Source organism: Oenanthe melanoleuca, chromosome 7 (genome assembly GCF_029582105.1).
Source record: "Oenanthe melanoleuca isolate GR-GAL-2019-014 chromosome 7, OMel1.0, whole genome shotgun sequence".
Taxonomy (NCBI): Eukaryota; Metazoa; Chordata; class Aves; order Passeriformes; family Muscicapidae; genus Oenanthe; species Oenanthe melanoleuca.
This window is the reverse complement of record NC_079341.1, coordinates 16,064,487-16,081,306: the sequence shown is the minus strand read 5'-3', so window position 1 is coordinate 16,081,306 and position 16,820 is coordinate 16,064,487. Positions and strand designations below refer to the sequence as shown.

At 38.7% G+C, this 16,820-nt stretch overlaps 1 protein-coding gene across 10 annotated transcripts in view; it reads right to left on the bottom strand.

Moving 5' to 3' along the window:
- The window catches only part of LNPK (lunapark, ER junction formation factor), a 48,498-nt gene extending 34,314 nt beyond the window's left edge, over positions 1–14,184 (bottom strand). For 2 of the 10 annotated variants that reach the window (XR_008840894.1, XM_056495776.1), the window contains exons 1-6: positions 14,079–14,184; positions 10,328–10,409; positions 9,046–9,087; positions 7,709–7,896; positions 4,359–4,417; positions 1,088–1,128 (exon numbers count right to left, since the gene is read on the bottom strand). Coding sequence is in view for 8 of the 10 variants with exons in the window: in XM_056495776.1 (XP_056351751.1) it covers positions 1,088–1,128; positions 4,359–4,417; positions 7,709–7,896; positions 9,046–9,087; positions 10,328–10,354 (357 nt within the window). In the remaining 2 variants the exon portion in view is untranslated. Of the gene's footprint in view, positions 1–1,087; positions 1,129–4,358; positions 4,418–7,708; positions 7,897–9,045; positions 9,091–10,327; positions 10,410–11,108; positions 11,269–12,589; positions 12,815–13,971 lie in introns of those variants that run through there. The other 8 variants (XM_056495772.1, XM_056495774.1, XM_056495778.1 and 5 more) reach the window with 8 other exon arrangements.
- Positions 14,185–16,820: the final 2,636 nt, after the last annotated feature.

Here is a 16,820-nt window from a genome sequence, read left to right as displayed (position 1 = left end):
TTCCTTATTGGCTACAAAATATTTATGCAGTTCTTTCATTTTTGTATTGTGTATTGTTTCATCCTGATTCTTCTACAGTATGTCATTTTGATGTTTTGCACATGTAAAATATACATTTAGGTTTTTCCTGACTGATCTTTTATTCAATGCCTTTTGTCCTAATGGCTTCACACACACAAAAATTCAGTATTACAAGTGCTTCTGTAAAAAAGATTTTCATGATTACAGAAAACTAAACTTCAACTGAAATTAAGACTTTACATTTAAGATTCCAAAAGCTCTTTTGTTCTCCACTGTGCTTTTCCTGCTTCAAGAACTTTTCTTTTAAGGCTACCAAATGACTATGTTAATTTGAAACATTAACTAATTTCAGTTAAGCAGTTTTCGTAAGATAAACTTAACGTAGTTGTCATGCTCGTTTCTTTCTTTCCTAGAAAATGTAAAGCTCAACTCCCTTTATATCACCACTACAACCAAAGGACACATCCATTTAAATATTAGTAAATCCTCTTTACCAAAGAAAAATGAAATAATTAGGCTACAGGTTATCCTTTTTATAATTTTAGAAGTGATAAAACACAGATCATGACATAATACCAAACTCTTACCCAACTCATTTTTGGTACCTTTGTTGTGGGCTTTTTATTAATTTACCTACCATGGCAAAATCCAGCAGGTATGAGGTAAACACTTTGGGAAACTCATTAATAACAAAGCCTCATAATAGAATTTTTGGAGTTTTGGAGGGAGGAGGAGTTGCTTTAGCAGGATAGGATTGGAGGGCAGAGAGTGTTTGGGTTGTGGCAGTTTTTATGCTTTGCCTTCCAAGGCAGGTAAAGCCAACCATGTAAGGAGGAACCATGTTCCTATCTCAACAAGCTTCCTTATGGACTGATTAAACAGAGAGGAAACAGCTTTTTCAGTGTTACAAACTTCATAAAGAGGGCAAGTTATCCAAGACTTGGAACCTTTTCCATCCTGAATTTTTCTTACTGAGATTAACTGTTGATCAAGTTTGGTGCAAATATCTGGCATACACCAGTTTTAGTGAACCATAACAACCATTTTGTCTTGAAGTTTTACTTACTATTTTTTTCTTTTGGGATTTTAAGTCTTCCAGTGCATCATCTAAAAGAAAGACATTATACATTAGTTCTCAAATATAAAATAATTTCAGCACACACTAAACATTGACTTCACCTTGTGAAATCAGAAAAAATTATGCACTGACCACTACCAACTCTAGACATTAGTAAACTTTGTATAAAATAGAGTTTTTCATCTGAAAATAAATCACTTAAAACGCTGAAACTGCTTATAAATTATAGCCCACTGTTATCACTTTACAGTTACAACTATTAAAAATTTTTATGCACCATTTCCTCATTAAGCAAACCAATTCTAGCCAGTGCCCTGCTTTGACCTACATTAAAACCGGTACGACAATGGACCAAATACATTTAATCTCATGAGTCAAAATACAGAAAAAAGCTTGAGGTCTAAGCTTTAATATATCTGAGTACCAGATTTACTGGCTTCAGCATTTCACATAAACCTCTCAACACATACTAGTTTCAAATGCCATGTCAATTCCAAGCTTCAAAGTTCAAACTATTTCTATACTCTCAGACTACAGCGAAGCCTCCAGTTTTGTAAGAACAGTGGTCATTCTACTACTAAATGTTAGGAGACTGTTACAACAGGTAGGCACAACACCTAACCTAAGAGGAAGAGAAAGAAGAAAGGTCAAACCATGTGGGTTTTCCCTGAAAGTCAACATTTGGAGCTTGACACTCATGGAAAACTCACTGTAATAAACCATCACCTAATGCAAAAGATACTCTCTCAACAAATTAGCTTTCTACTATCTCTGTTCACAGCAAGAAGATTTTAACAATAAGCTGTACAACTTTTTATCCTCGGTGTTCTACTGAACAGTGGCAGCTTACTTCCTGTAAAAACATATCTATTCTTACCCATTTTTCAGATTTTATAGAAAAAGCTTCATAGAATTACAAGACACAAAACCAAAACCAACCAAACTAAACACACGGGTATTTTTTGTATTTTTGTTACTCGTAAAGAAGTATCCCATACCATTCAAAGTTACTTCAGGAAAACTGTTACTTAAAAATAAGGGAACAAATAATTACTTTTTTGTTGTTTTCCAGAATGCAGAAATCCATTTTGATCAAATAAACCTCCTTATTAAATGTGCAAAACACAAAAACTAGCACGCACATATTTAAAAGATGATTATTTAGGCAATAAAAGGGTAATTACAATCTTCCTTATTTGTTACTAGGACATGGAAAAAGACTATTTAATCCTGGAATGGACCAGGAGACAGACAATTCCTGAAAATGTGCATCTTCAAATTTGTAAGGTACCTCCTTTCACCAAATTTTACCTTTGTATTAGAACACAGTCTCACACTTTGTCCCACACAGATTAACAGATTAAATATACTGCAATGCAGTGTGGTACCATGAAACCAAATAAACAGCAGAATACAGTCAGCTATTGTTGGTTACTCAAGGTACTGCAAGTGCTTTTGATACAGAAATGTCTAGAACACCTTCAAGCATAGCTTCCACAAAGCAATGCAATCAGATTAAAGTGTGGGTGTTTGTTTCTGATCACTTTACCTCCTGTATGTAATAAGAACCTCATGAAACACCTGCCCCTTCAAACGTGGCCAAATGGCAATTATTGCAAAGTGCTCTCAAGAAACAAACATATCTCATCTTAATTAAACCTACAGAAAGAAAAGAATTCATACTAGAGAAGTCAATACCTGCAATATACGTCATTTCTTTTCTCCATGCTTCAGGACAGATCAGCCTAAATCTTTAACAGTCATTTGTCTGATCAGTGCTAAAAACTGAATTTCCATCATCTCTCTGCATCAGTTTCCCTTGAGTCTAGCTACAAATTTTCTTCATTCACAGCATCATTCCCAAATCTGGTGTATACCAGTTATCCAGCACAGAGTTTATTGTATTAAATAGCCACCTCCAGTGTCTCAGTATGTTTTACTAACTTACCCCAGAATAAAAACTTAGCTTTGAGCAACTTGGTTGGCAGTTTGCTCTCTCAGCCACACTTTCTCCTGCTTTACTGCTTCAACTCTATATTTGATTTTTCTTTTTCAAATATAGGACTTTTATCTCTGAGGTAAAACACTCCATTTTTATCCAGTCTCTGGAACCACACAGAAATAATCCCTTTTGGCATGTTCTATCATCTACTAAACCCTTTAAACACAGTTCAACAAAAGCACTAGACTTGCCTGTATGCTCAAAACAGCAATAAGGACATTTAAGCAAACTAGAAAAACATACTTTTTTTTTCTTATACAGCCATGAAATGCAAATCATTTGTTTCACCTTAGAAATGAATCACACAGCACCACTGAATATATGGACAATTTTATTTCTACATAAAAATGTATGTTCTGTGCTTGCATATCAAATGCAAACATTAAGTTTAAGAAAAATTCTAAAAGTGATGTTTAACTTGTAAGCTGTCACAAATTAAATATATCATGCTGTTCTGCAAGTCATAAAACACAGTGCAACACTGAGGTTTTCCTGTATTATTGCTCACATCACCATGAGATATTGTTACAGGCTGGACTGCTTTCAAAGAAAGTCTCAAATGAATTCTAACTACTGCAGACAAGTGCCACAGATGCTGTTTTTAAATAGCATGCAGATTCATTCTAATGCAAAATTTAACAACTTTTTATATATATTTGAACACCTCCATTACTTTTCAGTTTTGCTACACGACTTCCAATTTTCTTTAGCTCTCAAAAAAGCAGAAAAAAAAACACCTTTCCCACTCAGGAGAACATAAGTATGCTTTGGAGAACTTGGGAGAGAAAAGATATCTTGACAAATAAATTAAGACACATCTGCTATAAATCTCTTCCCTTTTGTATAAGGATAACAGATTAAGACTGCTGGAATACTTGAGATGCCAGTATCAAGGGAACTACTACTACTGTTTGTACTTCTTTCCTCTTGCTCCTACTTCTACACTACATTTTATCCATTACACATTTGACACATGCAAAGACAGGAGAAAGTTAGCACAATTTTATAAGTGAAGTGAAAGATCTAGCAGTTTCCTTCCTGCCCCTTCACGAACTACACGGTAGAAAAAATGTTTAGCTAATATTATACCCATTTCAGTATCAACTAAAAGGCTACTCTTGTCTTCCTGGAAGCTAAATGATCAAAAGCATTTACATTATCACAGCAAGCATCATTCTCAGCTAGCTACATATTCTTAAAAAAAAAAAAAAAAAAAAAAAAAAAACCAAACAAACAAAACAAGGAAAAAATACTTACTATTCCTTTCCGTCCGTTTGGAAAAGAAAAAAATGAGCAGTGTTCTTATGCACCAGATTCTTAAGAAGAAAAAGAAGAATTATATTGATTTAAAAATATTACAGTAACCATTTCTGAAGTAATTTAGCAAACAGAACTTACCAGATGAGATTTTATTTCACAAATACAAAGGACAGAAACCTTCAAACATTCACATAGTAAATTTATAGAAAATGTATACAAGTATTTACAAAAACTAAATTAGCATCTTCTCAACAAGACATCAATATTGCTCTAAATGATATCATCTTTTCTATTAAAATTAACTGTTACTTAAGGCAGAAATACTAAGGCACCAGCAGCAATATCATCACTTGCTAAAACATGTTCAGCTGAAAATCACTTAGTCATCACTTTCTATTTGATAGATTTATAATGGATTTTATTGGGAGAAAAAAAAAAAAGAAACTTACCAGTTAAGGCCCAAAATTAAGGCCCAAGAGATTAGTGGGAAGAATTCTAATACCAATGAAAACCATGAGATAGAGCTATTGTACAAATGCCCTCCCAAGCAGAATTAACTGACCTGAGTCCTAGTCATTTTAGAGAGCTCTAAGTCTACTTAGCTTCTGTAGGGTTTCAGCTGACTTAGCTGGAGCAGTTTATGTCAAGATGAAGTTAAACTGATCTATGACCATTTCACATTTGAAAGGTCTCTCTGCAATCATCAGGACTTCATTTGTTTTATAGCTTAGAATTGCTTCTAAATATTAAGCTGACACTTTTCATGGTAAGTTATTCAGTCTAAGCCAAGTGGCAAAGCTCATACACCAAGCCATTCCAAGCATCCAAAACCCGCTAACGGTAATTAAATAACAGAGCCTAAATTAGCAATGTTTCATTTAAGCAAAAAGGTTATCTGACTAAAAGCATGCTTGAGAAAGTAGGCAAAAGGCTCTAAGAGTTTTGACTTAATTCCTAAGAACATATTCTGTATTTATATAATGGCTGCCCAGTTAAAAATGCCTTCAAGTATTATTAAAATAACCCAAGTTAGGCAAGTTAGATGAGGCAATTGGAATCTGAGACCGGCCTATCCAAGGTAAGAGAAACAAAGAAGTTTAACTATTCCATGTCCAAAGGTGTATAATAACTGATCTAGTAATACAGGTGGATTTATCTGCTTACACAACACAAAATGTGTCTTCATAAAGTACCAGAAGAAATAAATATTTACAGTGTTTAAATTGCCTTTAAATATCTCGTTACACAGGCAAAAAGCATTATTTCTCTTTTAATGTATGCTTAATAGTCTTCTACCTAAAGCTGTATTCTAAATATTAAATAAGTTAGACATCATGAAACAAAAATGCATTTCCTCTTTAGGAAATCCAAGACAAAAGTTTAATAGCAGACCCTTTCAACCAATTTTACTAATAAACCCGTATTTCTGTGAAAAATCAGAACATGCAAATTAAAACTAATTCAAATAAAAATCAGTTCAAGAAGTGCACCCTTCTTACACGCTAACATATTTCTTCAACTTTTCAGGTATTTCAGTATATATTTAAAATTAAAGAAGTTTTAGGAATATAACTTAACTTGCTCTATCAACATCAAGAACTGGCCAAGACCCTGAGGGACTGACCTAAGGCAGAAATAAGCTGGTGACTGACTGCAAGCTGGAAAAGGCAGACATACTCCAGTTTGATTAGGTCTGAAAAATCTCCAGAGCTATTACTGGGTGGCACCAGGCATTCAGCATGGAGTCACCTCTTGACCGAGAACAAAGACAAGCTGGCAGCTGCTTGCCATTCATATCTGCCAAAAAAAGCTGAAGGGGAATAGCTTAAGGAAAAAGAAAAAAATCTGATAAACAGTTGCAAGTCATAAGAGAACAACAGTCTGATTCTAAGCGCTAGTAAGCTGATATCTAAATCAGATTTTTACAGAGAGCCATCTTGAGAAAAATAAGCAGAACTGGAAGACAAACCAGAGAATAAAAGTCTAACATGTAAATTCAAACTGCAGCACTAGAAGCCATCACCTTCAATAATAAAAGCTTTCTTTCCTACACTAATTCTAACACACCTATGTGAAAGCAGGCTATAATACTTCCTCTTTTACAAGCCTTTCCTATTTGCATGAACAAGCCTCACATACTAACAACAAAGACTTTGAAATGCTTGTCTTCGAGAACAAAATTAATTCATATTACTGCCAAAGATTAAGTTGAGCTCTAATTTCTATATTAATCCTTTCCAGTCAAGATACTACACTCCTGCCCAAGTATCTTCTCCACAGGAGTCCACAACAGCAGCACATTATTAGGGATAATGCAGTACAACATTCAAAAAGCATCTTCAAATTGGGGGGTTTCCACATGTTACATTATGCTGACCCACACTCACCGAACCTTCAAAGCCTCAAATATTTACTTTTGACTTTGCCTTTCAAGTCTAAAGCTGGGGCATCTACAAACCAGGCTTTCATACAAAAGTGCTATACAAATGGAAGTACTTATAATCATTTCAGCAAATTAGTAAAAGCACTGTGCTCCCCATCAGTAGGAGAGATACTCAGCAGACTGCTCTCACCTCCCTGATGGTCTGGAGGAAGGGGAGGCAGCACAGCAGCTGTTCAGTGAGGTGGGAGCCCATTCTGGTACTTTTAGAAAAGTAGATTTCTTAGATAACATAAGCCCCTCACCAGGATAAGCAACCAATCAGCTCGGTGGAACAAATATGTAGGCAATACGTTCTCCAGTTCACATATAATGAAGTCTGCATATTTACTTGTTGAAGAAAACAGTCAGTGATTTTCCAGAAAAGCAGCTCATTATGTAAAACTAGTCTTCAGCACACTTAGGGTAACCTTTCAAGTCAATTCGGTGTTAATAGCCACCTCACACATGAAAGTAAGTTTCTCCATTCATTCTTGTATTTTTCCCAGGTTTATACACTCCATTTTACATTTTACCTTTGGTTACTCCCACACAGTAATATGACTTTATAAACTGCAGTAAAAATAAAACCCAAGATAATGCTCTTATGCTTATTCTACATTACCTTACAGCTGCTCAGACACAGCTCTCTAGCCCCAGTACAATTTTGATAAGCCAAGTAACTTTAGATGCTATTATCTTTTGATGATAAGACTTAGTTCTATACTAAACCCAGACCCATGAGAGACATTCCCCGCAAAGAAAGTGTCTGCCTAACTACTTGAATTTATTTTAGAAGAAAAAATTCAGCAAGTTATGACATCTCAAGGATTGTCAAAGCAAATCCAAACCCCTGCTGAGATGTATTTTCCATCTCCTTTTATCAAAGAGACAGCAGTTAGAAAATAAAAAAGGCATATTTACTTACATCAATGGAAATGCAAAAAATGGAAGTGTCATTGTCAGCCTTGCTGTCCATTCATCAGGAAGACACCACAAATATACAATTAAGCAAGTAATAAGATAAACAACTGAGGAGTACAGAAGAAGCCTTCCAACCCATAGTTTCTGCAGCCTCTGATTTTTTTCTCTAAATTCTTCTAATGTCTGTATTTCCTGCAAATAAACAGGTTCAGCCTTATTAGTGCAATTAGTAAGTAATTCTACGAAGCTGCCTTTAAATGTTTGCTAAAATCATCCCTATCAGTTTGATACTTGATTAGAAAAGTCAAGCAGCTTTTTGATAAATGACAATATTTGCCCAAAGATAACTTTCATAGCATATAAATACTCCACACTAATAAGGTTATATTATGGGCCACTTGCACCTTATTAGCAATTGGTAAGAAAGTTTAAAATTAGCACTTTTTCCCATTTGTAATGCATTAGTATATTTGGGACAAGTGAAAAATACCATATCTTATGAATGGCAGTCTTTACTATCACATAAGTCACTACTAACCATACTTGGCACTCTAAAGCTTTCATCAGGTACTTGTGGAATTTTAAATGCCTCTAACACTTTTCTACTAACATGGCAAATTGCTGGATCCTCTCCATCATTTCACTTGTTTTCCTTTCAGTACTTTCCTCACTTTAAGAGTGAAATCCTGAACATCTGTATGATGCTTCTGGTATGTTAATAAGTGATCTAGCAATGCTCTGCTACGTTAACCATTTTGACTGTATTTCAAGTGACAACAGAAGTACTCACACTTCCATTAAAAGGAAAACAAAGTATCAACAGCATATTTCAAAACTTAGTACAGACATCTGACACAAATGCTGGTGAAAAATCACAATTGATTACTGAACAAACTAAACAGTTATTCTGCCCCTGACCTTACTTACTTCCACTACAGTTACAACTTGTAAATACAAAACCATACATTGAAGCTTTTCTAATCCACCTGATGAACGGAACTTTGCATTAGTGACATTTGCCATTACATGGGACTTTAACCACTAGTTATAACTGAATTGTGTAATCAAGGCAGCTTCATATTCAGGCTCTCTAAATAAATATTTGCCCTGTAGTTTCTTACTATATATTATACAGTATTGGTATTTTTTAAATGACTAAACAGTAAGGGGAGAAAAGATAATTCTTCTGATACGCAGAATCTCTACTACTGGTATAATTACCAAAATAATTTAAAATTTCACAAAAGTATTTTACCTAATATGAGAGAAATACATGGCCAGTAAAAGGGAGTATATTTCTAAACAATAAATCAAACAAAACACCAAAAAGCAAACACATACCTTATCTAATTTTTCTAATACTTCTACAGTGGAAGGCTTTGCCTGCTTACAAGGGAAAGAACAAAGATATTAATCTCAATTTTAAAAACTCAGTATTACAAGGATTACTGCACATTAACAGTTTCTTAACAAAAGGATATATTCATAATAGATTAATAAATTATCTATTTTACATAAAGGTAGGAAGTTTTCCTACTTTAGTGTGACAAATAGAAGAGACTCTAATGAATCACTATTTTACAGATGGCATTACTCAACTGAAGGCTCCTCTCCTACATTACAAAAAATGAAAACCTATAATGCATGTGCAGCAATAATGAATATGTGGGTGGAAAGTAAAACAGGAACAGAATTGATGAGTGGCAGAAATAGGCAAAACACAGAGGCTATAGAGAGGAAGCCCTAACCTGAGTACTCCAGCCTTTTATTACTATTCATCCAGTAAAAGGACACATGGTGTAAATAAATCATAAGCAACTGCAAATAAGGGCTGTAATCACCAGTAAAATTCTCCATAGGAGCAACAGGAAATCCACCTTCTAGGAATCTTTCCTAATTTCTGAGAATTGTCAAGCCACAATCTTTCCCTGCCCTTCACACCACAAATTCAAAAACCACAGCTCGCACTTCATCACCCTGAAAGTGAGTTTTAATTATACAAAACTGACATTCCACCTAAAGATTCACCTTTAATGGAGTTTTGTATGGAAGGCTCTGAAGTCAATTGTTAATATGCAAAGGCAAACCCAGACTCAAAACGACTCTCACCCACCAGGAAAGTAGGCAAAAACCTCATGCCTCTTCTTCCTCAAACTTAGTACACCACTCAACAACCAACAAAAGCAGATAGGAAGACAGACTTGTACAGGAGTAAGTAACTACCAAACTATTTGTTTAAACAGACAGAAATGTATTCTGCATGTACCCACTTCTATCTAGGTCACCAGCCTTTCTAGTCACAGATGCTGCAATTTCTATCCCAATGATGCATCACAGAAGTATTTAGATTTACAGAAAGAGCTAAAACTGCATATTTTTAAGTTAACCAAGCCAGTGCCAGACTAGTACTGCAAAGGAAACAAAGGACAAAATCAGAATTTCACAGCTTAGTGATTTAGCAAAGAATACTATTGGTCATGATATTCCACTACTGGACTTCTAAGTGATATACTCACAGAAAAACTTTAGCACAATCATTCAGCCAGTATTAATAGTAAACATGTCCTAAGTACTCCCATCTTCTAGACTAAAGGTTATTACATTGTTACACAATGTTACTTACCCTCCATCTTGAAATTAATCCACCCATCTTCTATTGTGGACAAATGTTGGCAGAGCTATCAATCTTCTATGACAATTCACAGCTAGAAATAAAGCATTAAGCACTTAGCAGCAATGTCACAGCTAGAAAAAAAAGCATTAAGCACTTAGCAGCAATCTAACAACATAATCAAAGATTCTCAAATTCATTCCAACATCTTAAAAAAATCAAAATATTGTATAAAGCCCTTGTCTAGCTATCTACCTATCTGTTATTTTTAAATGCAGTTTTCTGATTCATAGGCCATCCTGTAAGACAGTTGATCAGATCAGATGTGGCCAAAGTTACTTTTATTTTGGAAATATTTAACCAGAGAGGAGTTCTGAAAAACACAGGTGCAAATGAACAGCAAAAAGAGCCATCAAAATATTCCAGCAGAAAAACAATTTTAAAAACTTAGTATTGGGCAGGATTATTTAAGATACTGATTTCCAGTTCTTTCCTCTGCTGTCCCTAAGCATAACTCAGTATTCCTTTTCAGCTGCCACTCTAGGCATTCAGCATTAACATCCTGCTCATGAGACAATTTCTCAAATAAATCTATTTCCTTTTTATGCTCTCATCAACAAGAACATGCTGTGTGCTCAGTTTTGAGTTCAAAGAATCAGTTTCAAAGATCTCACTTGCTATACAAAAGCACTACATTGGAAGGTCTTCCCTACACAACCCACGATGTAAACCCAGTCATCAGCACATCAAATGACTAAAACAATTCCAAAGGGGCAAGAGCAGCTCAACTCACCCCACACAAACCTGGAACCCATGAACAACATTAATTTGATGATCTGGGTCTAAGCTCCTGAACCAAAATTGTAGCAACCTTCCATTAGAAGATAGGTGAATCAAGTGAATCTTAGGATGGCAGGTTCTCTCTCTGGTCATTTAATACACAGGTTTTTTACCTATTGAACAAAAAAGTAACCAGTTCAAAACAACCTGACAGTAAACTAATGCTCAATCCTAACTAGGGCTCAAACCTTTTTCATTCTGGAATGAAACACTAACTGACCTAGCTAGACAGAAATGTATGTGATCATTATCTTATTAAGTTTCCTTTGGCCAAAAACTGATAGGTATGTTTCAATCCAAATTTGTTTCAAATTGTCTGAGGCTGTTAGAACAATTTGGATAAGATATGCACTGCTCACTGGTACAAACACTACTTAGTCTGGTAAGCTCCACACCTTTTAAGAAAGCCAAGGACTTCAGATTGGTTTCAGAAACCAATCCTTAAAGATAAGGAAATCCATATCAGAAATGCCACGAAAATGAAGCTAGAACAGATGGGCAAATTAGCTCCACTGCTGCCAAATTAGTAGCACAAAGGGGTGAGATATAGAAAAAGCAATTACCCCTTGGACTAGAACAAATTCTATCAATAATCAGTACTGCAGCAACTCACCTCAGTAAAAGAGCAGCTTTTTTTTTTTTTAAACACACAATCTAACACCAAGAATTTTACACAACTGAGACTTTGCAGATACAGAAGAGCTTTTGCATGATGGGTATTGCAGAAGATCTGAGCCTACACTTTCTTCCCAGATATTTCTACAGACATAGCTTTCATATTGTTTTGCAATAAAGATACTGTGTCAAATAACCAATTGTGAAGTCTGTAAAGGCAGTACAAGGCTCCAATGTTTCCCTAGCATTGCCACTGCCATTAGGAGCAATGGTAGCTCTCAGCTGTGGACATAGAGTGGCACAGAGATGCTCAAATGGCCTTTGTGTCTGCCATTCTCTTTCAAACCATAGTTTGAGAACCTCTCCACTAGAAGCATTAGAGGATCATTTGAGAATAAATTATCCATGAGCTATTGGTGACTCTGACTTACTCCAATAATACATTCACACTGCTATTGCTACATAAGATTTTTTAAACATCTGGCAAATACTTGGAAGAGAAACAGGTTCAACAAGTGTCACTATGCATGTGACTTTACAGGAGCTATGATGATGACAGGCTTTACAGATGCTGCTCTGCAAGTCTGCAACACTACTAAAACACTTCCCCAAAGAGGTATTAAGTGATTAAGGCCACTAGATTCACACTTACAGTTTAGTCACTGAATCCTCAGTGAGGAGATAGAAAATTTTCTATGATTACTATGGAGTGCCTCAGATGCTTTCCTTCCTCCCCTCTCTTCTTCTTGACATGACAACACAAATTGTCTTCAGCTGCTTCTAATCTCCTCCCTCCTCCTTACCTGCCACTCCACATACCTACCACTAATATCCTACTATTCACGGCAAGAGACAGTCCGCAAATTGCTTCCTTCCCATGCTCTAACCAAAAAACTTATTGCACAGGACTCTTCCCTTCTGAAGACTGCACTCTAGCACAGAGCTGTGCATTTCACTGACTAAGCAGTAGTGCAGTTGGACTCCTTTCCACACACATTATCACTGATGTAATACACAGGTAAGATAGCTGCAATGTGTCCTAGGCTTAAAACAGACAAAAGAAGCATTAAAAACACTGAACAGAGAAGCTTAAGAAAACACAACTACCAATTTTATTACCTGACTCTCTCAAAAAACATTCGCAGCAGCTCCTCTACTCCCAAAACATTTAAGTTACTTAATAAAAAGCAGAAGTGCCAGACTAAGAGACCAGGGCAGAAAAAGCTTCTCCTTTGAAAAAGCCATAAATTCACAAAGTCACCCACACCCATCCACCTACGTGGAGAAAATAGCTTCATGATCTCATTACACTTTTATCAAGTCAGTCTCAAATTTCTTCAGGCTTGTTAATGTTTTAAAGATTAAAAGTTTCCAAAACCTCAGTCGCCCAAGTAAATTTTAATAACTGACATGCATAAACTCAAGACTGAATAACATCAAGAGAAGACATTACAAGAAAAAGGAAGTTATAAACTTGTAATCAAGGCCTTGCATACAGACCTCTCCACTAAAGGAATGGGCAACGCTTTTGAAATAGGTCTTTTCTGCAAACTTAGTGATTCCACCTTAGGTAAGGATTTTTAGGTATTTACCATTACAAAGAACACAAATTCTACCCTTCAATTTGAATCTCCAGTTCTGCTCACACTTCACTCACAATTTACTGACATCACAAACTTCCACTGGGACATGAAAAGTTTCTCCAGCCGAGTGCCGAGGAAACAAGGAAACAAGCGAAACCAAAGCAGGAGCATCACCCACCACCTACTGCTGGCCTGCCCCAGACTACCTCAGCTACAACACTAAACTTTTTCCCATCTAAACTTCATTTGCGGCTGTTTCCGCCTGGAAGCATCCCACAAAGGTTCTGTGCTTTGTAGAGCCTTAAACAAAAAGGCAAATAGCTGCCACACGGACTGCACAGCGACGGAGCGAGCAGTGGGTGGGTCAGGCGCTCTTTTTTGAAACCCAACCCCTTGGCGGGCAGCGGAGGGGCGGCCAGCGCCGGGCCCGGCGGCAGGGAGGGCGCCGGCAGAGGTCAGCGCAGCCCCCGCAGCCGGGCCCGCCAGCCGCCACAGCCGCACGGCGCCCGCCGCCCTTCCCGCAGCCCGGGGCTGCTCCTCCAAGGCCGCACCGCGGCCAGGAGGGAGCGGGAGGGGGCACCTGCCGCCCCGTCTGCGCTCCGCGCCCGGGGCCGGTACCTGAGCGCTGTTACGGGGAGCGCCGGGCGCCCCCTCCCAGCGCCCCGCGCCGCTGTCCCAGCGCGGAGGCGCTCGGGCCGGGCCGCGCATCCCGCGCCATCACGTACCTGCCGCGGGCCGGGCCGCGCATCCCGCCCGCCGCCAGCGCCGCCGCAGGAGGAGCGCGGGCCCGGGCGCTGCTCCCACCAGGCCCCGCGCGGGCGCGGCAGCCAATCAGCGCTCGCTGCCGCGGGGCGCGCTGGAGCGGGGCGGGGCCGGGCCGGGCGGTGGCTGAGGCGGCGTTGGGCGGTGCCGGGAGTGCTGGGGCTGAGCGGTGCCGTACCGGGCCGTACCGTGCTCACCGTGCTCACCGTGCTCTACCGGATCGCACCCGCCGTGCCGTGACGCGCCCGTGCGCCGCTCCCGCCGCGGGCGGTGTCCCGGGCGGCTCTGGTGTCGGAAGGCGCTCACCGGCAGCGCGGCCGGGAACGCAAAGCCCGTCTTCCTGCGGCTCTCGCTGATCCCTGTTACGGCAAATAAAGGTGTTTTAATGCGAAAATGAGGAACGTGCGGGTCGAACTGTGGCGTGGAGGTTTGCAGGCCTCCTGACACTCGTGTCCGGCCCACGAAGCAGTGCTGACACAGGCGCCGCTGGGTGAGCGTTCTGCGGGCCGGCGCTTTGTCCCCTTGACAAAGCAAAGCACAGCAAAGGGCTGCTCTCACTGTCCCCTCCGTTCCAGTCGGCATGTGTTAATGTCTTTGGAGAGAAGCAGAACTCTGAATTTCTTTAAATACTGTAATAACAATGTCCTCTCCCTTGGTGCTGTATTTCCATCAGCTTTCTTAGGTCGCTGACACCCATCCCTTGCCTCATGCCGAGAGGACACAGGAATAGAGAATCAATAATCAGTACTTGCTGTTTGCACTCTCTGACATGTTCAGAAGTTTTATCGCTACAGTAACAAGTACATGTGCATAGATGTGGAACAAAGTGCCTTGTAGTAAAAATCCCTATGCAAAAGTCGCACATCTTCAGCTGGCCCTGAATTGTTGAACTTGTTGTATCTAACAGTGCATCATAATACAGCCTGTAAATGTTGGGTTTTTTCCAGTTGTGATGGGCTGACCCTGGTCAGGAGGTAAACACACAACATCCCACTCATTCCCCCTCAGGAGGGTGGGCGAGGTAGTAGGGGAAATTAGAGAGCTCATGGGTTGGGTTAAAGGAAACTTTCATAAGTGAATGAAAGGTTAAAAAAATAATGCAAGGGTCCCCCCTTCCACCTTCTTATTCTGCAATCCCAGTTTTATTGCTGAGCATGACATTATGTGGTATGGAATATCCCCTTGGCCAGTTTGGCTGTGCTGTCCTGGCTGTTTCCCTTCCCAAAATTTTTGTTTGCTCCCAGCCTACTTTCTAAGGGACCAGAGCATGAGAAAAGGTGAAGCCTCGATGCTGTGCAAAGTCCTGTTGAGCAATGGCCAAAGCAGCTGTTCTAGTCACAGAATACAAAACATAGCAGTGTATGGGCTGCTGTGAAGAAAATTACTTCATCCCAGCCAGACCCTGTACATGTACTCAGAACAGGCAAAGCTTTTAAGCCAGGAGAGGACAAAAAAACTATCCCACCACCTCTCCAGACAACACAATCACCTTCAAGCTTTAAGTGGTAAAGCTGCTGAGTCTCATCATCTGCAAGCATTCATTTGTGGTCTGGACATTAGGAAGTTGATCCTTTTAGTTCCTGTCAGTGTTCAGTGTGAATCTTGCTGCTCTACATGATTACATTATCAGATAAGTAATAATTTTAGCTGAGAATCGTGGTTTAGAACTGGCTTCAAGTCACTTCATTCATATCAAAATAATGGTGGTCAATGGAGAGCCACTGATTCTGCTGGAAATACACTGCTATTGAGCACAGAGGTCACTTACATAGACAACTTCATTTTTCTCATTGAGGCCTAGTCTATTCCTCCCTTTCTAAGTGGAAAAAAAGACTCAGTGACTGAGCCTCTCCCACTCTTCAGGTTGCACTTTAGAGCCACTTCTACTGAAATCCATGTAACAATCATTATCATTTTGCTGAGAGGATATATTTTTTTGTTTCAGATCAATGGTCCACTTCTGGCTTTGATACTTCCAAGTGGTGTGTTGCTGGACAGAAGCTGATTTAAATCTTCATTTTTAAGCTAACACATTGAAGTGTGCTGACATCTTTTTCCATAGTCTAGCATCATACACACTTTAAATAAATGCAAATAATGAAGATACCATGTTTAAAGGCATTTGAAAATCCTGCAGGCAATAGTCCTGCAGTGTCTCCAAGAATCTGCTGCATTTTTTTGCTTTTTTCTTTTTTCCAGAAATGTCATAAGTACTTTCAAGTCACAGCAAAATTGATTCCTGGTTCAGGCTTCAGAATTGTGAAGGAGATCCCAAACTCTGCTTCTGTCCTTGGAGCCCTTTGTAGAGGTGGTTTTTATGCAGGCCTCTGCCATGAAGTTCTAATCATTGCTGTTCAGTTATGGATCCCTATAACTGGTAGTTTAAAAAAAAGTGTTGTTAGCTACCATTACCGAACCTTACATGCAGATGAGCCTCTCAGCTGGGTGATGTTATACAATAGCATGCAGCTCCCTGTTTGCTAGGCACCAAGATCTACCTAAAAAAATTATGCCCTTGCAACTGCTGAGGATAACAAAACTGAGTATAAAAACATAACTTTGAATCAGCCAGCTTAAAATTTTCATTAATCTGGTTCAAAACTGCCCCCTACAGAGTATTTAAAACTCTTAAATAGATTCCCTTCAAAATCCTTCATTATCAGTGGGATTAGTGTTTAACCTGACTTTGCATAACCACTCTAGCG